The 25,369-nt window shown below is 43.4% G+C and overlaps 1 protein-coding gene and 1 long non-coding RNA gene across 3 annotated transcripts in view; both read left to right on the forward strand.

Annotated features, from left to right (window-relative positions):
* The window catches only part of LOC142558348 (uncharacterized), an 89,042-nt gene that overhangs the window by 11,618 nt on the left and 52,055 nt on the right, over nt 1-25,369 (forward strand). Inside the window, exon 4 of the mRNA XM_075670492.1 lies at nt 17,759-18,207. Coding sequence (XP_075526607.1) covers nt 17,759-18,207 — 449 coding nt within the window. The remainder of the gene's footprint in view (nt 1-17,758; nt 18,208-25,369) is intronic.
* On the forward strand, nt 4,154-16,234 carry LOC142592665 (uncharacterized). 2 transcript variants are annotated; one of them, XR_012830766.1, is made up of 3 exons: nt 4,154-4,611; nt 13,098-13,224; nt 14,089-16,234. It is a non-coding gene; the product is annotated as an uncharacterized LOC142592665 (long non-coding RNA). The 2 variants fall into 2 exon arrangements; XR_012830765.1 differs by having other exon boundaries at nt 4,154-4,607.

A 25,369-nucleotide genomic window follows, 5' to 3' on the forward strand; every position in this document is an offset into this window, starting at 1 on the left:
TTGCACATTTACAAAAGAAAAAGAACAAATAAAAAGGAGTAACCTGTCCTGTGGTTGCTAAAATGGTCAGCACATTTCTGTTCTGAGAGGCTTCAATTTTGGTCAAGCTAAATTAAGCTTGCCACGAGGCTCCAGTCATGAAAACACAACAAACAAGCCAACAAATAAGGACTGTTGTCAAGTGACAAAATAAAGTCAAATACCTAGAAGGTTCAGATTATGTTATACAGAACACATGTCCGTCAATTACAAAACTGTAAATTCGTTGTCTCAAAATTCGCTCTACCTGCCATGGTTGCTCAGTGGCTATGGTGTTGGATAGCTGAGCACGAGGTCGCAGGATCGAATTCCGACCATGGAGGCACATTTCGATGAAGGTGAAATGCGAAAACACCTGTGTACTTACATTTAGGTGCACATTAAAGAATCGCAGGTGGTAAAATTTCCGGAGTCCTCCACCACAGCATGCCTCATAATCAGAAAGTGGTTTTGGCACGTAAAACCCCATAATTTAATTTTCTTTTTCAAAATTCGCTCTCATTCAGAAAGCGCCTAGTCAATGTGTAGGCTGCAATTTTCAAGGGGAACATGTAGCTCACGATTACCAGATGCCAACACCAACCTCCCAGAGCTTTCGGGTCACTTTCAGGTCGTAACCGAGTCAGGCAAGGCATTACTGCTTCCTTCAAATCAGTTTTGCTACCACTGCACAGCATTGATTGACTGGGAAGTAGAAACTCTCACATTCTTAATTAAAAAAAATAGAATTGGCAGTAGTTATTACGGCGCACGAGTGCTGAGGTCACACCTACAGACAAGCATGAAGATATCATAAGTACCTATGGTGTTTTCACTCTTGTCTGACATGCTACGATGAAAGGGCCCTTTACCAGATTTGGCCATTTTTAGCAAACAAGTGTAGCATGTGCATAAAGTGTTGACGATCGCGTCTGCATATTTTTATGGCACTGCGTGCCACAATAACAGCGGAAATTTCAAACCAAACGCCGCACTCCTTCCCTCTTGAGGATGCCCGCTCCACGCCAAAACGTCATGGTGACATGCACAGAGGCCTTTCTGCTGTGCATGTTTCATCACTCAGCATGACTAATCATCCAATGTGGAAGGTGCAACGCCACAAGAAACGAGGCAGGGTTGCTAAAGCAGCTAAAGGTGTGGGGAGAGAGTGCAGTAACGCTTGCCTCCTGTCGGAATGGTAATTGGGCAGCTCAATTTCTTCTATCTCTTCTAATAACGAACTGATCTGAAAAGTTATTTCGGTAAAATGCTTCTTAGATGGCGTTTTACTGCTTCCAGTCTCTAACCAAAATTTGCAATGGGGCCTGGTGAGGAGCCCACATTTAAAGGTGTACTGTCAAGACATTTTCTACCTTTTATTCTTTAATGTTTTAGCATTCTTAGGGTATTTCACACACTTTCCTGGAGCTAGGTTTGTATGTATCTATTTATGTATCTGTTCTCCCGCCTACCTGAGTCACCGGGTAGTCCATGGTTGAATGGGCGGTACATTGGTCCACTGTGCTGAGGGAACAGGGTTCAAGACCAACCGTCACACCAGCTTGGGTGACTGAGCATGTGGCAATGTGTACATATGTTCTGTTCTTCAACAAATCTCTTTCACGCTGACATGGATCACTGTAGATGCCAGACTGGGTAGGTACCATTGTTCAGTCAAACTCTTTGACACAGACTTGGAGCACTGGGTATGTGGCACCGGGTCTGTGCTCTTCTTCAATGAACCTTTCGACAGCAAATTGGGTCACTAGGTTTGTGCTAGTAGGTGCGTGGCATTCTTCAGTGAACATCTTTGATGCCAACATGGGTACCAGGTATGTACCATTGGGAACGTGCCACTCTACAATGATAAAAATGATCCCTTAGAGGGGCCCTTAACCACTCCTTAGTCTTGATGAAATAACACAGTCCAGGGGTAGCATACGCTGCTGTAAACATCTCAGCCAAGTTTTGCTCTCACACGCGGTGCATGGAGCTCGCAAGCGGAGCGCAAAGTCTGCTTTCTCTCAAACGCTCTCTTTTCAAGCAAAAGCCTGCTGTTCACTCTCTTCTGGATGCTTTATTTTGTAATAGAGCGGATTCCCACATGCAGCTGCTATTGGTAGCTGGGATCGGCTATGCAGCATAGATACCACGGTTGCAGCAGGGTGCCGCCACAAGTTCACTGGCTAAGCGCACGGCAGCTCGCCAAGGATAACCGCGATTGGCTTACGTTTAGTGCATTTTAGGCATAAAAATGGGAAGTTGTGACATGTAGAAGACTGAGCGTTATGGGCACGCCCAACTCCACCAGCGCCTTCGCAGCGCCAGGCATTGCAGAAGAAACGGGAGCGTAGCGGAGGCCGTGTTGATTGCCAATAACTCTGCTTCTGCTGAACGCATTGAAGTACTTTTTGTGGCAAAGTATTTCTGAAATAGCCTATTTTTATTTCAAATGCCTTTCTCCACTTTGATAAAAAGTGGTCCGGGGCCCCTTTAAATTTCTCCTTTCTCCTATGCCGAGCAGAATCGACCGCGTGCCACAAGGGTTCCTAGGACTGCAACACAATGCATTAGCTGGCTACACCACAAATACACTGGGTATGTGCCGCTTTTCAAAGAACGCCTTTAACACCAACACTTTCTAGCGAGCTGTGCCATGAATGCACTGGGTATGTGTTGCACTTTTGAACCTCTCACCGACTTGGGTCACTGTATATGTGCCACTGGGTGTGCAGCAAGCTAGGGACCAATTCTCAGCGTTCTCAGACACTGGTGCGCCATGTTTCGACTCATCTTGAAGGCCACGTGCAGACTTCCTGGCAGTGCCACTAGATGGCGCAATGTGTCTACAAGCGCAAGATAGGAGTCGGTTGTTGCATAACATGTTTCTCGGCGTTTGAATGCATCGGCACACTATGGATTTCGGGGGCCACATGCAGGCTTCGTAGCGCAACACTAGATGGCGCAGAATCTTCTTAGAGAAGCGTGAAAGCTTGGGGACTCGCGCCTTATACATAACTTGTTTGATGTTGGCAATGCCTTGTGCCATTATATTGATTCAATGCTAATTAACACATTACCGTCGACAGTCATCGTGACATGGGTTATGCCACAATATTTGGAGTAGTCGCGCTGAGCTTCCACATCCATCAAAAACTGTCAGCAACTAGGCACAATAAACTTCTGGTGTTCTTTTTTTGTATTTATATTCAAATAAAACATGTTAGTTTCTTTTGTGTATGTGTGTGCACATGAGTGAGCTCAGTGTCATATTTTAGACCAACGATGAGGTTTATTTAAGGTGTTTAGCTCGTTCTGACAACTAATATATGTGCGATATGCATGCAATGCAGGTGTCACGTATTTACCCACTAGGAAACAGAGTATCAGATAATACTCCGTGGGTAAATATGTGGCACAAGTGATGACGACAGATGACAATGGATGACGACGACTAGAGCAATATGGGATTACGATTATGGTGTGACTTCAAGTGGATGACTAATCTGAAACAATCGGATGGCATAATGACGACAGCTTTATAATAACAGCATCATCAGTATGTGGAAAATGGGATTACGATGACGCATTGATGACGATTAATGCGTGGGATGAAGATTCTGAAATATCAAATGGTAAAATGGCATCAGTCAGAAAACGTCAATGGGTTCAACTGGTCACGCCAATTGTTAGCAATGGGACTCGTGGAATTAACTGGAAACCAATTGGAACATTACACTTCAATGGGATAGTCATATTGGTCAGTTCCAAATGATCATATGCCGAATTGGTTCACAGTTTTCCATTGTGAATCACAGTTGAATAACGACAGCATAATTACGAAGGAGTGACGAAGGCAGCAATGGGATCACGTCTTAAACGATGACGATATGGTACGACGACGGCATGACGGAGGTGGAACGACCGCGTGCTTATACATAGTTGTCCGAGCTAGTAGATGTCTGGGGTCACCGAGTCGCGGTGTAGGAGCAGCAGTAAGAGGCTAAATAGACTAAGAGACAATGAATGATAATTACATTAAAATGCGAAATCGAAATTCACAGGTGCTGCAAAGCCGCAGCGGCAGATGCATCGCGGGCTCCAAGCCATAGATTCCAAACATCAAAATAAATACCGCAACCACGCTAGAACGCCAACATGGCGGCTGTGTCCAGTCGTCATCGTTGAGCGTGATATTAGTGTGCGCTGCTGTCGGCCCACCGTTTACAAAAATATTGCATTTGTGTGCATGACAAGTTCTACTCGCCTGAGGCCATTCGTGTTGAAGGGTTCTTACTACGAAACAGTTGGCTACAAATGAATGCTAACGTTGTGGTGCGACAAGTGTCTGCTTGGTCCAACGTTTATAGTTCTGTAAACGTTGGCTTGGTCTTCGGGTCGCTGACGAAGTGTATTCCTTCGGGACGTCCCAAGTGTCGTGCGGGTCGGACCAACCAGTGTTTGTTATTACTACATCGTGTTTCTTGTTACGTTGTGTTGGAAATTGCGTGTCGCTGGAGACCAGTGAGGTCGGCGCGTACCTCGTCCGAGTGTTACCTGCAACGCGTCGGTCTCGGATTCGGCAGAACGCAAGTACCGGCGTCTTGCTTTTGTGATAATTATGCGTCAAGAGCAGCTCGCTGGTGCCCTAGATGTTTACTTTCTCGGCTGGGTTTAAGTGCAGGCCTTGTCGCTCGCATCGTGTGCGTACTTGACTGCGTTCGAGCTGTACCACGCAGACGGAGTTTTGACGTCGGCGTCAAGAAGCTGCCGAAAGCCGCGCGCCGAGGCAGCGGGGCATACATTCCCTCTAATCTTGTACGACATTTGAAAACAACCGAGTGGGCGGTTTACAACCTTTCTTCCTATCTCAGTTCCTCGAAACTCTGGAAAAGCGTTTCGAGGGTCGATCGTGCGATGCTGGTTGGAACATTATTCGCGTCGCATGTTTGGCGAGCTGAAAATTTACGCTTGATAGGAATGTTAAGTCTATAACCGCGTGTTTCAATAGCATTTTTGTGTTCACTCTAATGCTTGACTATAGCAATTAAAATAGTCGCTGGCTTGTGCCACATCTCACTGTGTGACGTTTCAGTTCTAATGTAAAGCATCTAAAACAAATCTTAATTTAGCAATATATGTTGCAGTTACGCTAACGTTTCCTCCGTCTATAGTGTGTGACCGGTGAAGTTTTCTAGGAACCTTTGCCAGGTAATAAACATTAAAAGTGCATAAACATCCGGCCTGTCAGGTTTCATGAGATATAATGCGCTTATAAAGCGTTGTAAAGCCTGAATTTCTCGCACGGTTTCTACAACAGGCACCATTCGGGCCTCATATGTATGGCAGGTTCAACGGTGTTGTGCTTTATGGCTATTTGGAGATGGGATTACATGGCGTGTTATTGTGGACTTACAGAAGTACCACTTTATGACCTTACAGGTCTGCACATCATACTAGCAGCATGCCTGCTCCATTTGCTCAAGTTTCACATAAATTGGCATAACTTGGCATTCTTTTTGGAACTCTTGTTTCTGTTTGTTGCAGTAAACCACACCTAGTTTAGCTATATAACCCTAAAGTTAAACAAACTTTAGCAGAGTATTTACTAAATATTTGGCCTCTAGTGCCACCTCACAGCTCAAGTAACCACTTTTACAACTTGATTGACTTCTGTCTTGTTTCTGGACTCCTGATAAGCCGTGCCCTTGCCAGAGGGCCCTGTTATTGAACTTTGCCTGAAGTTTTTGTGGGATGCTAGGTAAACAGTTTTTGCCTATTTACACAGTTGCATGTGCTAAGGCATCATTTTTCACTCACCTAGGGCCTCACTGAATGTATTTATGGAGTTGGACAAGAATAGCAGATAACAGAAAAAAAAAGAAAGCTTTGATGGAGCTCCTTCGTCTAGTGATCCGGCTAGAAAGGAGCCAGCAGATGCCTATTTGAAATGCTACCAGGTGTCAAGGTTGCAGCTGCCACTGTCTCCATAAATCTGTGTCTTGGGCTGAAAGCATTGCCTTGAACTAAAACCACTAAAATGAAGGGTGTAGAAAAGTGTCAGCTCTGGACTAATCCAAAATCACTATATCATAAACGTAAGAAAAGAAAGGCATGAAGAAATATAAAATGTTTACTTATAGAATGCACAAGTAAAAAAATAGAAAGCAACAGCATGTATGTGAGAGCCTATGGTAAACAGGTGCTGCAAATGAGTGCATTGCAGTATACATAGGTTGCACGTGGTGTCAGTTCTTGTCTTCCGAGGTAGCATGTTCGTGACGCTACAGGGAATAGAGTTTTTCAGGATTCTGTCTGACATTCGTAGACTTTCTTCGATGTACATGAACTTGGCAGCCAGTGGGCACAGAACAAAAGTGACATATCAGGCAGTCAGGGCTGGGCGACTGATTGATTAACCTTCTGATTAATCGATGAAAGCTTTAATTGTGACACATTTTTTTATTGCGATTATTCTGTTAAGCTCACGTGACTAAAATCAGGCAAGCGCTGGCATTGTCGCCCGCGCTTCTCTTGCTCAACCGCAAGGAAGAAAAAGAGTTCTAACTGTACCCGCCATGTTGGCTTATGGTGTTTCGGTGCTAAGCATAAGGTAGCGGGTTCAATTCCCGACTGTTGCAGCTGCATTTTGAAGGGGGAAAAACATTCATGTATTGTGCATTTGGTGCACAATAAAAGAACCCCAGGTGGTTGACATTAATCCGGAGTTCCCTAGTCCGGCATGCCTCATAATCCTGTTGTTTTGTCTGAAGAAAATGAGTAACAGCGCTGAACAACAAGACGTGACTGAGACAGATGAAGCACTGAAGTCACATTCCGTTGTTCATTACTATTACTCGTTTTCTTCAGACATGTACCAACCAATCGAAGTTAGCACGTCATTGCAGGGGTTTTGGCACTTCAAACCTCAGGATAACATCTTACTTTTCTTCGGTGCTTCAATGAGGCAGGAAATGGTGGCTCATTGTGCAGAGTGGGGTCAATTTCTGCACTGTCGTTCAAGTAATAATAAAGGCAACTTTCTATTCGAATAGTGAGTTTCTTTTTTCTTTCCTGTAGGTGTATGTATTGTGGTAAATCGCTGGGCATTGTTTTCTTTTTTTTGCTTATGTACGCAAATTGGATTAATCAGGCTTAAATATAAAACGATGCCCAGCCCTACTGACAGTACTTACCAGGGTTAAGGTTAAGGACGTGACAGGTTAAAGGGAGTGTTGACATGGTATTTCCTACTCAAATTTTTTTTATTACCTTAGACAAATCACTTAGACCTCTAAACCGCAGAAAAAAAATATACTACAAGCATCAAAGCACCCTAAATAATTCCAGATAATAGTTTTACAGCCATCTTCAGATTAGTTTCCCAGAAGGTTACTGTGTCGTGACACCAAAACACAGATGGTGGTCATGGGGGTGGGAGAGGGGGGGGGTCAGGTTGTTTTGGCACTCGCTGCTGCTCACCCAGTTGCCTCTCGTGCTGCTAGTTGTGAGACCTGATGTAGCAACATAGCAGATGACTGAGTGAGTATCAAATATTGCAGTGTTCTGCTCCCACATAACCACCTTCTACACCATGACGTCATGGCACAGCAGAAACGAAAGTGAAACTGGCTGTGGAAAGGCTCTATGATTATCTACCTAGGTTACAATTATTATTAACTATCTGGGCTTACAACTATTTACGGATTATTTATGGCTTACGATTACAGTTCAGAGGGCCCCACTGTTATTAAACGCAAAAACATGAAGAGTAAGAAATATGTCAGTTTATGTGGTCTTGTTGTGAGTGTTCACACATGCTGACATTATGAATTGCCTTGTGCCACCTACCAATTACCTGTAATTTCAGCACTGCACTTTGCATGCAGCTAATTTTCCAGAGAATGGGCAGAAGGAGCTGTGCTACATAGAAGTTGTCGTCTAGTAGGCCATTGTGGTTATCCAGGTTAAATACAGCGGCCATTAAACCGAATAAAAACTAAAGAGAGACTGGACTGACAGAAGGAAATAGATCAAGCACTTTCCTTCTCTCTCTCCTGTCTGCTGCATCCTCATTCGATTTAAGTTCATCATGTACCGACCAGCCCAAGTTAGCATTTTGTTGTAGCGCCCATTGCGGAGGTAGCAGTAGTAGCCAACTTTGCCACAGATTACTTACACCCTGCATCTGTGGCCCAGGAATGTGTCTTGCCACAGTAGGAGGTTTGTTGGGTCAAAAAGCATGGCGGGCCATTCAGAGAGGCAAAGGATGCCAACTTTTGAAAACTGCTTCAGTGTTACGCAAATTTGTGCATATCAGCTATGCAGTGTGATACATTGATGAAATGTGGAGAGTTGGGAAGTGTAGCTGGGATGGATTGATGCCCACAAATACGAATGTTGCCCAGTCATTAGGTTCTTTCTATAAATCCATAAGCCAAGAGCTACATTTTGTGTTTTGGCACAGGTCTGCCATTGCTATCAGCAGACATTGCATTCCTGTGTTTGACATGACTTTTTTATATGCGTGAGCATTTCTATGCCTACCCAACGAGCAATATGTCTGTTCGTCACGTCAGATGAATGCAATGGCTCATTCCCCCCTAAACAATGGCTCATACTCCGGTAAGCAAGCAAGCAAACAATGCAATGGCTCATACCCATGTGAGGCAGAGGCTACAAGCGCTCAGCAAAGTGAAGCGAACAGTGCATACACTCATTGAAGTCACCCGTACAACACACAGAACAACATATGTTTCAATAAAGAACAAGCTCAAAACAAGCATCCAAACCATCAATAAAGCATTGAATACCCCCCTCAGCATTGTAGTCGTGGTTTTGCAACAGCTTCGCTGGACGTCCAGGTTGATAATGACCAGGGCATGTTCGATAAGGTTGATAATGACTGATGAGTGTTGATAATGGTTTATGCTGGTTGAGTCAAGCTTCATAACACTGAAAATGAAATCGGGCTGCGTGGAGATGAGTAGGTGGCACAATGCTTACCCATACTGGGACAACTTCCACAAGAGTTTATGCGTGAATTTTTTACCTGCATTTCTCGATCGGCATCAAAATTCTTTACTAATGGCCGTTTTGGTACCATTTGTAATTTCAGTAGCATTGTCAACAGCTACGTATCAGTATCCGTGGTAATGGCGACATTGCATCTCAAGAGTTTCATGCTATGACGTCCGTGCAATCTATGTATATGACGTCACTCTTGTGCTTTTGATATTTTGATACAGTTACTGTTTAGCATCCTATTTCTAAACACTGTTTCATGTGCAAAAAAATTTATGTATCTTTTATATTATTCATCCAAGGAAGACGGAAAAAGCAGCTATGTTGGTTAGAAGCTGCTACGTGACAATCGTAAGCTTGTGCAATGTGTCACACATGTTGCCTATGCTCCAACCTGTAAGTGCATTATAAATATGCCTATTTACACGTGTGCTTTCACAGCAAAGCCTAACTAAAATGCCTCCACCATAATACCCTCGCCATAACTATTATGAAGGCATGATCAAAGTTGCATTGCCAACACATTTTCAGCAATGCTTTTCATATGGTTTTGTTTGCAGTGTCTAGGGGTTCTCAGACTTAGGTGTGGCCTTTAAGAAAACTACCGAGACCACGCCAAGAATCTGGATGAGGTTGAATGCCCTATCGGCTTAGCCAGGCTAGCTCTGACAGCTGGTTATTGGGTTCGTGCATGCATCTGAGCCTGGACTGTCTTGCACCATGTGCAGTAGTTACTGCAGCAACTGTTTAGACATGTCCCACACATGATACCAACTATCCCACCTACATATACACCCAGCTAAATTTTTTTTGCTTTTAATCGGAAAAGCTTCCTACTTTTGTCATGCTCGCACATCATTATTTTGCATTTAAGTAGATCTAAGGGTTGTTTCCAATACCTGGATAGAAAAGATGCAAAGAATTGTGTTAGAAAAGCTTGTTGCAAGGTTGTGTCACAATTCTGAACAAGCTTTTAAGGGATGCTGCAGTCTTTATGTAGTTAATAAAACGTAATCTTCAACAAAAATTATAGGTCCTCTATATACAGGCATAGAAAAACTATGCAGTTTTAATTCCTAACAAAACAGTTGAAGCATGTGGTACATTGCAGTTTGCCTGGTAGTCAACTGGGGAACCGCACCATGCAAATTCCAGTGAATGTTTTTTTGCAAGCCCCAGAAATTCAGTGTAATCACTTTGTAGCTTAAAAGGGCCCTGAACCATTTTTTATCGAAGTTGAGAAATGCATTTGAAGTTGAAATAGGCTATTTTGAAAACACTTTGCTTCAAAAAAGTACTTCAATGTGTGCGGCAGAAGCTGAGTTATTGGCAATTGAAGGTAAGGTCCCTTTCACGATGGTCCCGCTTCGTCTTCAATGCCTTACACTGTGAAGGCTACGGCAGAGTGGGACGTGCCCACGGCGCTCCGCCTACTGAGCGTCACCATGGCGTGCAATTCAAATTTGATTTTGGGTGGTCACACAGACGCCACTGTTTCTGGTTTTCGTGCCTACGCTACGCCAAGTGCAGTTGCGTTGCCCTCAGCAAGCTAGAGTGTGCTCAGCGAGTGGGTTCGTCGCGGCACCCTGCAGTGTCCGCGGTATCTACGCTGCGGCTACATGCATGGAAGGGCCTGAGTGCGCGCTTGCTCTTGTATTCTCCAATCTGGCTGTGCTATGTGGTGGGGACCGACTTTGCCCTACACCAGCTTCAGCGATGTATAGTGGCCACATCCAACTTGTGCAACTTAAAGTGCTGTCAACAGCTCAATACAAAGTGAAATCTGCCAAGAGTGGCCAGGAGTGAGCACAGGCTGGCAAGCATGTGTCTGGTCAAGTTTCACGTGGTTCGAGGCTAGTTGAGCATTCAAAGCTGATCGAAATCAGTGAGACCCAACGGCTACGATACTAATGAGCTCTCTGGCTCAAGTTTAGTTCCTTTGCAGACTGCCGCAGCTAAGCTTGAGCGTACGATAGTTGACTAGCAGCGTATTGCAGCAGCAATAGCTGGTCACCGCAGCGTATGCTATCTACTAACAGTGTTTTTTTTCACCAAGCCCGAGGGATGGTTCAGGACCCCTTTAAAGAGACGGCAAAAAGGAATGTTATGCTGTATTGATAAATTACTTTCTAAGAATACCAGAAATATTTTTACAATGATCGAAGTCTTGGTAACCTGGAAAGATGCAAAAACAAAAAAGGGCAGGAGTTCCCACTGTGGCTCCTTGTGACGGCAATGTTTCGACAACAACTGCTCAGGATTATATTTATTGGTGGCCAAAATCACAACCTGACGTAGCCAAGAGACCTAACATAGTGAGCTTTACTCAATGCTTGCAAATAAAAGCAGCCCTACACATGGCGGAACACATTCAAAATAATGATGGAAATTATAATTTACTGATGTTTGGACACAGTATTAAAAATAGGTGAATTTGCCCTTTATTTCAAGGCAAACAACCAACATTCTTTCACCAAATAAATGCAGATTGAGCCTCATAAAAAAATACTCCACCAAACCAAACTTATGGTTCATTTGGCGGTTTTGTACTGCACTTAACCTGTTTTGGAAGGTTGCTGAGCCCCTTGTAGGTTAGAGCAAAAGAAAGCCTTCTCAAGACAGTGTGTCTAGCTGTAGTCCTCCTGTATATTTTAATGCCTGCCCAGTCAATCCAAATGCATGGGAGCCAATAGTTCATTTTGGTGGCACCCCAGTCTTGGTCGTTTTATACCTGTTGTTGCTAGAGCATGGGAAACTCCAGCTGGGCATTGCTGTCACTCCATTTTTGCTCTTCGATTTCTGCATGAGGTGCGATATAGTATAGTTGATGATGTGACCCTAACCATGCCCCATAAACTGCTGACCAACTGCTGGGAAAATGGTGCCCTGTCAGTGAGCCCTGGATCTGGCATCACTTGGCTGTCATTGAAAAATAAACAGGAGGCTATGGTCTAATTGCTCCCACGGCTGAGTAGCCATCAGCAAGGGAAGGGGCGGCCGGACCCCCCAAAATTTATCTCTCCCATCCTTCCGTGCTCCTCTCTCAGCTACATAGAGTGCCCTCTTGCACCCCCATTTAAAATGTAGAATTGTGCTCGGTAACCCGTCCCCCCAGCTCTCCAACCCCAACAGAAACATGGGACCAGAATTCTTGACAATCTTGGTTGTTCTCCCAGTTTGAACGTGAGAGTACCTTCAAGCACTCTGAGATAGAGCTCAATGCTTGCAATAGATCTGGCAAATATGTTTCGAGTTCTTGATTTTAAAGAGCCGAGGGTATAATAAGTGGGCTGTCGGAGCAACCAAACTAACCACTCAAATGTACTATTAGAGCTGCACGTTAGCGTCCTTTCAATGATATAGCCAGCAGTCTGGTGAATGTTGACACATTTTTTTATGGCGTTGGCTGTAACACATTCTTTCAGTTTAGGGCCACACTGCAAAGCTAGCTACCTCTCACTGAAAAAAAAAGAGAGAGAGAAAGGACTACTGTGCATAGGCCCTGTCTATTTTTGACTTGTCAGCACTTCTCATAGGGGGGGTACCCTGATGAGGAAGGTGTTGAAAGTTACGCTATGCCAGCATTGACTGCCCACCCTTAACTGTTTCTCTACTGTTACCTTTTAGAAGATCCATACGAGGGGGGTGGGGGGGGGGAGGCACGCATACAGGAAGGTATGCAATGCCATCAGAAAATTCATTTATGGCTCCCGCCGGCTAAATTGTAAGTGTTATTGTTTTTATCAGTTGCTTTTCATTTTGGTAGTTGGTTTCTTTTATTAAAGCACATAAACGACACTATCTGCTTGCCTGACTGTTCAATCATGCTGCCTATCTTATGTTGTGCTTCATTTCATTTATTAAGCTCTAGAGTGATGCAAAAGAGATATGCCAAATCTGTTTAGATGCTTAAAGTATTCTTTCTAAACATGGGGTTTGATTACTAGAAGAAAAGATGAAGGCCAATTGTATTTTCTTTTTATTTCATGGAAAAATCTCAGTGCTATTATGCTGGACATCATATATCTCAAATGTATTTTCTCATATTTCCGTAGGTTGGACCACAGTAAGAGGCTCCAAAACTTGTGAAGTTCTGTCTTTGGCCAGTTTTGAGTACAGTGTAGTTGACTTCTGATAAATCACCAGCTTCGAGCCGATAACCTCGAAATCTATGACATCACGGTGTGTGAGAACTTCAAGGTGGCATTGCCACTTGTCTTTTATTTTCGCATCTTTTCTGGCTTTTGTCAAACCTTTCTGTCATGGTAAGCAAGGCTTTTCATGGCACTGGAGACGTGTAATTTACTTATGCAGCCAATCCTATATTTTCTCTTTAGTGTTCCTTTAAAAGTTGTCACATTTTTGCCTACCTGCCATAATAGCATAGTGGCTTTGGCATTGGGCTGCTAACTCCAAAGGCGCGAAATCCCAGCCACAATAGTTGCCTTTCGATGGGGGCAAAATGCAATAACACCTGTGTACTGTGCAATGGGTGCACATTCAAAAAGGCGTGGTGTTCAAAATTAATCTGAAGCCTTCCATTATGGCGTGCCTCACAATCACATTGTGGTTTTGGCATGTAAAACCCCACACTGTAATGAATAATATTTTCGTCTACTCATTCCTTTTTGTGTGTGTGTGTGTGACTAAATGAATGTCCCAGATCTCTAAATCATAGAAAAAATGCTGGCACACCTGAGAGCGGCCACAAGATGGTTAGGTGGGATGCTTTAGGCCACAGGGACGGGCCTCAATGAGCTTATTGAACTTGTGTTATGCAGATTGCATTGGCATTCATATATTCATGGTGTCGCCAGGAGCCAACAGCAACTAAATGGTACACAACCACAACAACACCTTTAAAATTATATTCAATAACTAATGCGTTTTTACGTGCACCATTCCTCCTAAGTGCATATGCAGGATAGCTTGAGGTCATTGTCATGTCTGTGCGAGTTCAGCCTGCTCATTTGCGATGTGCAAAAGTTCCGGTGCAGTGACATGAGCGCACTCTTGGTGAGCATGGCGTGTTTTTTGCTTTTGCAGCTTGCAAGGCTACGGTGCAAGTTGGCTCGAAAAAGTGGACAGTGCATGTTCGCTGCATAACGTTTGCAGTAGCCCATTTTGTTTGTCAACCTTGTGGCTGCGCTCGTGCTGCAAGACTCGCCTCCTTGTGGACATTGTGATCTGCTGTACGAACGTTGTCAAGCAACAGCTTTGCCACGCGTCCGGAGAACCTTTCAACCGAGTTCAACCTATCAAGCAAACTTTTCCTGTGTGTTGTAATAAGACCAAGTTTTGTAGGCCTGTGTGTGTTCATACAATATTTCTACTCTCTTTGATGTGCCTCTGTTGTTTAATGATCACTACACCTTCTTTCATACTTAGCAGGCAATGTTGCGGAAGCTGTAAAAATATGGCGAACCTTTCCAGAAGCTCATGCAGGTTCCCTCATAGCTTTTGGCTACTTCTAACAGATAAGAAATTTTCCCTTTCTTGGAAGTAGTAGTCTCACTCTGTACATATTGCGGTGCAGTTGTATTTGGTCTGCGACGCTTTCTATGGCGTAACATTGTCGCACGTTACAACTACGCTCAAAACATTGATGTGTGTTGCTTTTTGGACATGCCTGAGCTTTTTCTTGGGTATAGCATGTGCTTCCTGCACCAACAATGTAGTAAATATTGACATGTCTGCAGACCGCAAGAGACGAGGACGGAAGAAAGTACACAATACAGGTGCTTGTCTGTGTTGTCTTCTTGCTTCGTATGGTTGTTAAAGAATATCAAGCCCCATGGTTTTATATATTTATGAATTCATTGGTATTGAATTTCCTTAGAGGCCTCCTTTCTTCTGTGCTCATCTTTTGCGCTGTGTAGACATGTTGATATTGCATCACCAACTCGCCCAAGCTTCCACATTATCAAAATATGGCAAAGTGTTGTTGGTTTTCTTTTTTTTTTCTGTAGCCTTGCTGTAGCACTTGGCAACTGCAGGTACTCATAATTAGTTTTACACCTTGTGCCCATACTTATTATAGTGGTTCCATAGTGCAGTATGCTTGCCTGCAAATTGTTCATTGTGATGGTTCTCTTTTTTTTTTTTTTTACTGACTGTGTTGCACTTACATGGACAGCTAGTGGAATTCTTTCCATTGTGCCTCTCTGAACTACATCATATGCAGTGATGGTTTTTATTCTGAACAAAAAGAAAATGAAGATCTTGTGCCTAAGGCTGCTTTACCTTGTTTTTGCTCAGATTTCGCAACAAGATTGCATTTCTTGGCCTGCATCACCCAATAAAGTAGCTAACATTCTTATTGGCCTGGCTTGTCCTGACATTGAAGTTGCCAGCAGTCAGGAAACCAGTCTTTGTCATTGTACAAGCTGGTTCAGTTCACCTGCAACTGTTGCTTTTGAAGGTTCTGCTTGACGAACCTGGGAAGCATTGATACCAAAGATTTGGAATTGAATGATCAGTAGGAAAGAAAGTGATTGTGCAGCAAAATTTGAGCAATAACAAACTAGTGGTAATTGCTAAATCTTGTTTTGTAAGGTTGTCAGAATAAAAAATGTTGGTCACTGCATGTTTGCACAAACCTTATCACACGCTGAACACACCTGTACTTGTGGGCAATTTTCCATGGCAATGAAGGTGCAAGCTGTGGGGTAGGAGCTCCTGCACACAAATCGAATTACCACTAACCTGAAACAAAAGTTCTTGCCCTTCAGGGCGTTTCTTGTCCCTAAACAATTGTCATCTATCCAGCCTTCCTTTCTTTTCTTTAGTACTAAACGCTCAGTACTTTCGATGTGATGGCTGTCCCTCTTGTCAGTTTTGGTGGATGGTTAGGCACATGTGTTAAACCTAGCTCGGGGAATGTTTGCTTTTTATTAAGAATATGAAGCTTAGCATGACTTCAGTCCTTACTTTGGAATTACTTCTACTGTTAAAAAAAAAAAGTGTTTTCTCCCTGTTCTTTTATTTTGATTCATTGTCTTCTGGCTTCATATGGTTGTTGCTAAATATTGAGCCCCATGGTTTTATGTATTTATTGATTTATTGATTTCAGATTTCCTTACAGACCTCATACGCAGCATTGAATTCTCATTCCTAACTGGCCTGCAAGCGCTGAAATTTGTCATTTAATCTTGAACAGAAGAGACAGTAAACTTTGTTGCGAAAGCCCCAGCTCAGGTTCACCACTTTGTATTGGTTGTTGTCTGCCAAGCTGGGCTGTTTGATCAGCTCAGTCGTGGCTTGTATGTATTTGGAGAAGTCCGTTAGCCACTTCTCAAGAGTTACAGGCCGACGGGTGGGCATAAGCGGTTGACGTTAGGTGAGAGAAAGCGAAAGCACTTTGGCACCGCTCTTCTGGGTAGAGACGAAGTCATTATTGGGATGTCTTCAGTTTTGAAGGGAGACAAGGGTGCTGCTATGTTCCCACCTGCTATTGATTTTTGTGGGCATGCTGTTTTTACACAAAATGTAAATAGCAATGAATATATATATATATATATATATTTTTTTTTCCAAGCACCATGCTAATGACATTTAATGAAAACCTCTGTTGTGTGCAAGACAGTAATCGAATCTAAGACCACATTTGGGTGTACCGTCACACACGTGCCTCTGTCCTGCAGCTTTGAAAGTGTGAAAGGGCTTCCACGAAAAGTTGTCCACGAATTCAGGAGGCATCAAGCATACTCTGTTGACCAATCTTTTGTGACAAAAGTCATGCTTTTGCCCAAAAGGTGAAGTGTTGATTGCGATAGCAAATATAGCAAATCAGTAGACAGCTTTACGAAGTAGGGATAGTAGTTTTATCGGCCGTATAAACTTGGAAACATCCGCTTACTGACTGAATTAACAAGCATAGTGTCAGCGCGCACAAGCAAACATGAACACATCACACTTGATGAGCGCAGACACTCCCTATAAGACGCTGTACGCTGGTGTGAGCAAGTGCGGCAGTAGCAGCAAGCAAACTGACCTTCGTGCGGTCTATCGCTTCAATGCAAGAGCGGTGAGAACACAGCGCGCACAAAGGTATGAGCCATCTGCAGATCCCTTTCAAGATAGGCGCGCAACCATGTATGGCCATGCAAAGTACGCAGTTGTTAGTGGAGTCGAAGCCGACGCCCCCCCCCCTCCCCTTTCTACGCTGCCTCCCCGTTTTCCTCCATATATGGGGTGCGAGATTGAGCCACGATCATCAGTTCCCCTTGCGCCTTGTCGCGAAATGCGCAGTTGCTACCTAAGCACAACGCCACCCCCTCTCCCTCCCTCCCATCCCACCACGTCCTTTCACGCAACAGAAGACCGTGCATTTGCTCTCCGCTTTCCCCGTGCCCGCTAGATTGAGCCGCCGTCGTCGGCTTCCCTCGCATGCTTTCACTTGCACATGCAGCATATGATGCGCAGCAACAGTGTTATCGCCCCTGTACTTTACGCCTGGAGAGTCCATATAATTGCTATCGCAATAAAACAAACATTAGTAGGAAGTTACTGCATCGTTGCTTTGTTTGCATTTGTGGCAGTTGTTGTTAAATGATTCTCTTTACAAGATTACCTGTGCCACTTACCTAATTGTACAATGTTGAGTGTCTGGCTTCTTTACTGTACCGGTAACCTAAAGGGGACTGTGGGTAGTACTTGAGACCCTTTTCTTTAATGTCACGTGCAAAAACTTGTGCTTAAACCCTTTTGCTCACAGCTTTCAAGGACCAGTTTATGCAGACCTCTCTTATTTATGATGCATTGCTTGCAGATGGCAGCGAGCTTCAGTCCCTGAAGGAAATGACCTTCAACCTACCGTCATCACGTCACACGACCCCGTACATACGTAGCCGCATGGCCACAACAGTAGTCCGCGCCCCAGATGCGTTGAGGCGCATCAACAGCTCCTTCAGGCGAGAGATTCAGCGCATCAGGGCGGCGGCTCGCTACGGCCCCGCACCGGTGTCATCCAGCGGAGGAATGGCCGTGCCGGAGCGTACCACGGCTGCGTCCGTGTTGAAGCCTTTCCATTGCCACCTTTGCCCGAAGAGGTTTGCCCGCAAGCACGTGCTCGAGAACCACATCCGGACGCACACAGGCGAGCGGCCATTCAAATGTCCATCATGTCTGAAGGACTTTGCGCGCAAGGACTACCTCAACTACCACGTGCGGACTTGCCGATGCAGGCGTTAGCGTGCTGTGCTGGCAGGGAAAAACATCGCGTGGTAGCTTCTCTATAGTGAGGTTTGAGCTGAGCTGAGAAGTGCACATTTGGCCGTAATATTTGTACAATAGGTGTAATGGGAAGTATTTGAACTTCCACTAGCAGGAATCCCTGGAAAGACTGAGGCTTTAAATATAAACGTAGTGCAAGTATGAATTGCACTGGTTTTCGCATTTTAATTAACGGGATTTTACAAATACTTGTTCAGTGTGCTAATTTGTTCAAGCTGCCTAGAGGGAGGCTGCATGATGTGAGTTTGAGACTCGTGTGTCAAAAGCGAGAGAAAAAGACTCTCTCTGGGAGAGAGTCTTTTGCTTGCGTACTTGCTTGCGTACTTATGGACAGTATCTTTGAAAGCCACAGCCTGGCTTTTTATCTTTATTAACAGATGAATCCGGTGAAGATAACCCTACACGAATATTGTTTTCCAATGCATTTTCAAATTAGAACACATTCATTAGAACTTGGTGCAGGTGAAAACTAAAAAATTGTCAGTGTGGATAAATTTAGTGTTCTAAATGCTGTGTGAATTTACACATTTTGCTGCATTTTAGTAGAATTCTGTGCTGGGGGAAACTGATGTCTTTAATTAGGCTTAGATGGTGAACTCACCCCGATTGTGCCTGCCTTGTGTATTTTATAAGTGGCAGTGCATTGTGCCACTCAAAACAACCTATTGCTTTTTAAAGCTGAAAAGTTGGAAGGATGCTAAATCTTTCCACCTGTGTAAATATATATATATATATATATATATATTTCTTTTTATATTCAACACAGTGTATTAAGTTGACTTAAAGAAAGTGCTATTGAGATAGTTGTGTAGCACATGTAGTACAAGAGTCACTACAGGGTTTTGAATGAGTGTTGACTCAGCATGTTACGACTTTAAAATTTTTTGAGTTAGATGAAGTTCTAAGCACTCTAAACTGTGGGACAAAAAATGCAAACCATTTTGATATCTTCCATTCTGGCGTACCTTACCGACTATGCATAAAGACCTCTAGGACATAAAACTGTATTGCCTGCTTTGTGAGACTGTGTTGCAGACGTTCATGCCTTGGGAAAGTTACTTGCATTTCGAAGTGCACTAACATCATCGTTTCTTGCAAGGTCTCCGAGGTCAGTGATGAAAATATAGTGCCGTATTCTAATCTCCAGCTCCAACTTTTGGGCGTTCATTTACGTAGTTTTCCTCAGAACATGACTGCATTGGTGCTTCGTATACCCACCATGTTGGGTCACTGACTATGGCATTCTGCTGCTGACCACAAGGCTGCAGGTTTGATTTCCTAAAGTTAGAGGTTTTACTTTGGCAGTGCAATGATCACTACATGAGATGCTCAAAATGTCCACCACCGGCTTGAGGACATGTCTGCACACAATGCTGCATATTGCTGAGCCCTCAGAGGGGGGTTGCTGGAGTTATCTGTGCAGTGTGTTTGGTAATGGCTGTGTTGCTCCTGCAGTGTTTGAGGATTCTTATTGTGCATCCATTCGTTTGAGTTCACCCCACAGACGTTATCAGACGAACTACAGGTCTTGCGCTATGACATAGCATGCGAAGCTACAGAGCGATTCACAATTATTACAGTTTGTTTATTTCCTCATACATAGTCACTTTTCAGACACCCAGTGGAGTTAAGTGCATGCTAAGGAATGCCCGGTGGTTGGAAGTGAATTTGGAGTCCTGCACTATGATGTCTCACAGACCTAGTGTTGTTTTGGATTTCTAAACTCCATGAAGAAATTATAAATCAACAAATCAATTTGCACTGCATGTCCCTTCTAGCCTTTGTCCTCCCCCCCATCTGCTTAAAGTGAAACAGCAAAACAATACAGTAAACTCATTACAGTTCTTTTAGAGTACCGTAGAGTTTTGTGGTAAACTACCTTGAGAGAAATCCGGTGACACTGTTTGTACAAGATCCTTAATAAGTGCTGTGACTATGGAAATGCTGGGTATCGAAGTTTTGGCATATGTTACGTGTGGTTTAAGCTTAAAAAATTGCCAGGGGTGGATAAATAGAGCTTCCTCGGAATTAAGTTGTTAAATGAGGTGTTATTTTTCTCAAAATGCATCTTTTATTTATGTTTACTCGCACGTAATGCAGTAAAATCTTGTTAACCTTATTCTCGTTAATTCAGAAAATCGGGTCATTGAGACATTTCCTGTAGTCCTGATATTTGTACACAATATTTAATTGCATCAGACTCTTAGTAGTTTGGATGTATTTGGCCATGCACCAGTTCATTTGCACAAGCTCAAAGCATGCAGGGTGCTGCACGTATCCAATGAAAAGAGCACGAACAGTGCTAGCGCCCAACCAAGATAGAGCAGTGGAGTCTGCATCGCCATAGTTGGAACGATGAAGGAATGACGGAAACACCTTGCTCCTCTTTTCTTTTTCCTTTTGTCTAGATCTGTGCATGGCGGCACCACATTGGCTACATGTGCCCTCGGGAGTGTGTAGTTGGCATCCATGGTGTTAGCATCATGACCATGGATTTTCCTGCAGTGGTTCTAGCAGCAGTATATTTGTTTGGATTGGCACTAAACACCGTGGAAGCTGTCCGGGATGAAAAGCAATGCTACCGCTGCCCACGCGCTGACCTCAAGTGTCCCAGCTGCATTACGGCAGATGATTAGTTGTCGGCCGGCTCTCTCCTGACAAAATAAGAGGCATGTTTGCACAGTGGTGAAAAACAGGTCTGTTTGGATGCAGACACGAGGTCCTCGCCGGCCGCAAGTGCTTATCAGTCATGAGGTGACGACAACTGCAGCTTATATGCTAAATTTTTTGCCATATGAGAACAAAGGTTGTGGATTTCTTCAGTAAACGAAAGTATCTTGATGCAGCAAGCATTTCTTCAGGTTCCAAATGAAATCCATTTTAATAAGTAAGCAAGAGAACAGTAAAAAAACTAATTTAGGCTGGTGCATGGTGAGTGAGAAACAGCTCTCTAAATTTAGTGCTCAGTCAGTGCTACATTTCATAGTTTGGGTACTTGTGCACCCTAGCCTAAGTACTTTTGTTTTAGTGACTATACTTTATAATATAGCAGAAGCACCTCATTACATGCTGTTATAATGCATCCTAAACCCCCATAAATGCCAAGCGAATTTGCCACAGTGTATAGTAGGGTATCTACGTACCGCATTGGAAACATTGCAATCGTGCACCAAAAGCTTGGTGCACGAATGTTTCTGCATTCTGCCCCCAATGGAATGGCGCTATTGTGGCTGGGAGTCAAACCTGTGACCTTGTGCTTAATAGCACAAAGTTGTAGTCACCGAGTCACCATGCTGGGCACTTTAGTGCTGTAATGTCTGCTGCAGCCACATTTCCATAGGTTTCAGAAAATCGAGTTGGCTGGTGTGCGGAACTGTCATGCTTTGGAGTGTTGACTTGCAGCATAGCAGAAACAAACAAAAACAAGAAGAGCGAGGGACAGGGAATGCTGTCATGACAGAGGGTTGTCATTACACACTGTTGCATCTCCATGAGAGACTGCAGCGACAGGATTAGTAAGAGACGAGCCATGAGTGACGGTAAGCTCTAGTGGCTGTTTTGCAGTCAAAATTTATTGTAGCATTCGCAGATATAATTTATAGTGCTGAACTCCTGCAGAATTTTATTGTGAATGGCTTATATTTTAAGTGTTGCATATTTAATCTGGTTGGATATGTGAGGGATATGTTGAATTCCTAAGTGTTGGGGCAAGCATACAGGGGAATTGTACAGTTAACTTCTGTGCTGCTACGCAGGCTTTCATGTATGAACTCTATGCGCCCTTAAGCACCACCATGGGGTAGCAGTAATAAACATTGCACCATCTTTGGAGCCATGGCTCATCAGTAGGGGTGTTCGAATGGTGAATTTGAATATGAACATTTAAGGAAAATGAGATTTGATTATAGAATTGTATATCCAATATTTCCTCATATTTATAGCAATGCCTTCTTTGGTGCTATTCCTTATTGTTCTTTGCGAGTGATTGGAGTGACGCTCTGCCTGTGTTATCATTGGAATCGGCTGATTGTAAACAATGGCTGATAAGCATGGCAAGTAATTGAGCGGAAGGAATAGCTACAAAAGTGTGGCCCTTGTCGTCTCCCTGCACAATTAGTGAAAGGTGGGTAGGTTGGTTTGGATTTATAGCTACAGTGCGCATCCTGTCTGTTTTCCTCATTGCTACTTTTGTCTGTGTTATGTCGCACCTTCGAGCGTAGTGAGGTCTCCAACACATTTTCCCTGCTTATCGGTAATAACCAATGATTCGAACAGTAAGGCCTTTCTCATGTACTCAGCTGAATGCTTTTCTACCCTTGCCAAATTCTTTACACATGCTCCTCCAGAGGGTGCTTGAGAATAAATTGACCTTGAACATTTCTGGAGCTCCAAAAGAGACTTGTTCTAACCCCTTTTTTTTCATGTGTGTGTTTTTTTTTTTATGTGCCTTTTGTGAGAACACACCTTATACCTGAACTAATTTCAATAGATAGAGCCTCGAATTTGTAGAATTAATGAAACCTGGTCATTATAGTTAATAGATTGTTATAAATGGGATCATTATATATGCATTCGACTGTACCACAGGGCAGCATGTTGCTTTAAATGAATACAAGCAAAGTGAGATTAGCTAAATAATAACTTGCCCTGTATCTATTGCAACAACAAATTTGTAGGCTATCTAAAAGCATGTAATCTTTATTGAGTGACTGGAAATTATTCAACAGAAGTTCGCTGCTTCATGCATTCACTCAAGAAATGGCTCCCCTTGGCAGCTCTTGTAGCTCTCCAACACCAGAGTTATTGGGAACTGTGGTCATCACTTGCATCAATATTTTTCCCTGCATACTCCAGTTAACTGTTCTTATCTTTTACATTCAAATGTAAACAAGTATCGAAGAATCTTTAATAGTGAATTTGCAAATTTAATACAAATTGAATGGTGTGATATTCGATTTTGTATTTGAAATTTAGTTCTTTTGGACACCCCCCTCTCAGCAGCAGTGGCCGGCACATTCATACTGACGCATAAAAAATGGGTTGAAGTGTGTATGGCAGATATTCCTAAGGGATGAGCAGCGGCTTACCAATGCCCTAGAATGTACAGGCGGGATGCATTTAGGCACAAACAATTTTTTGTCAACTCAAACTTTTGCTGATGTCATGATTGATGCTGTATATATATTTTCGGTCACTGAATTGTGATTTATTGGAAAATTTCGTTTGTGATCGGTATCATGTGAGGAGGCAGTCCACATGTGTCTGTGTGCAGTGTTGGCTTGGCATGGCATCAGCGTTTCTTTAAGTAAGGTACACAGACGTGCAATTCTGTTCACATAACTAGTGCTGCAGTTTGTTTGTGAGAACGTGTGCTAAAATTTTATGCTGTATGTCTTGCTCGATGCACAAGTGATGTGAAATTGGAATGATTTAAGGTAGGACGGTGCTTCTGCATTCTGGAACCTTATATTAGCTTATGCACTACTTGGTATTTGATTTGCACACCGGTGTTTAGTCATTCTAGGGTTGCATGTACTCCGAGTGCTGATGAATTTGTTCTTTCTTTTTCTAATGGGAGAGCAGTATGTTGTGCATGTGCTTGTTCAGTTTAATCATTACTGGGCATTGAGTTTAAGCACTGTAAGTAAATTAAGCACGTATACAAGACTGAACTATTATGTGCTTATTGTGGTAGTCTATGTGTTTTAATGCGGCTTTTCTGTCAGATCTCATATTTTTGGGTTAGATAGCTGAGGTCGTGATGCCAATCTTCCATGAAGTGTGCATATTCGTGGCATTTTGGAGGATGCACATTCTTTGATCACTGCATTGGGTTAGGTCTGTGTGGGTTGGGGTTTTTCTGGAATAAAGTAGTTGCCCATAAACACATTTGTTGTCGTACATCTGTTCTTGCTCATTTGTTTAGGAGTCTGAAAGGGTAAATCTGAAAGCCGCCTATGCAGATTTGTTAGACTTTTGTGCATGGCATCTCTCATGCTATGTATTGCTAAGATAAATGTGTTCTGCTAGCACTAGGTGGCACGTGAGAAATCATTGCATACTTTTCTTGATGTTGTAGCTTTGATAAGCGTTGCACTATACTACCAAACAGAGACAATGTTATGATGGTGAACTTCGTCTTGCATATACAGTGCAGGGCCTAATTTGGTGCCTTCTTTCCTGCAGATTGCTCTCCTAAGCGTGTCTGCAAGGCTATTAGTATTGCCTTCCCAATATGTTCTGTTTGACGGGAAGACCAGTGGACTTGGAGACTTTTTCAGCCTATCAAAAGCCTTCAGGCTGAACAGATAATTGTTCAGAGTATTATTTTGTGTATTCACTAATCGGGTAACCTGGGAGTATGCAAGAAGCGTGGGAGAGATTAGGTGTTTGGCCAGAAACAGTTGTCGAGCACTTTGTTAGGAGAAGTAACTTTGATCACATTTGCATCTGGAACGCAGAGACCTTTGACCGTTAGGTTACTGTGGTCTACCTCACTGCATCAGTTGTCCTGTTAGAAAGGAGGCTATTGGTCAGTGTTCATGCAAAATTGCTCGCAGTCTTCTCTCTTTCCCGAGAAAAATCGCTCGTATTGTTGTATGTTAGAGTATGCACTGTTGTGTGCTGCTTACAGGGCTTCATATAGCTCACCATATTTTTCCTGCAATGCTGTAAATGCTTACAAACTGCCCTTGTAAGTCTTGCTACTTGGTGATTCATTATCTTTTGATTCCTTGTGTCTCGTCTTTCTTGCATTGTACTTAGAAGATTCTATCAGTCCTCGTTTGTTTTGCTGCGCAGTAGTTGATGAGTCTGAAATTTTTGTTGCCTTGGTGAACGAGCATCTGATCTGGAGCACATAGAGAGGTCACAGAGTCCTAACCATGGGGGATACATTGGCTGTGGGGATTTGGGAATGGATTTATTCATGAGGTTTACTGTCCCAAAGCTTCCCTCTGAGGAAGTAGACAGCTTATACTTGAGAAATCAGCAGGCTCGTTGACAGGGCTGCTTAGTGTTGATGGGTTGAAGCAGCAGGCAGAGACTGGTGGACTTGACAGACTAGTGAGCAGACGTTTGCAGCAGGGACAAC

This window comes from Dermacentor variabilis, chromosome 9 (genome assembly GCF_050947875.1).
Source record: "Dermacentor variabilis isolate Ectoservices chromosome 9, ASM5094787v1, whole genome shotgun sequence".
NCBI lineage: Eukaryota > Metazoa > Arthropoda > Arachnida > Ixodida > Ixodidae > Dermacentor > Dermacentor variabilis.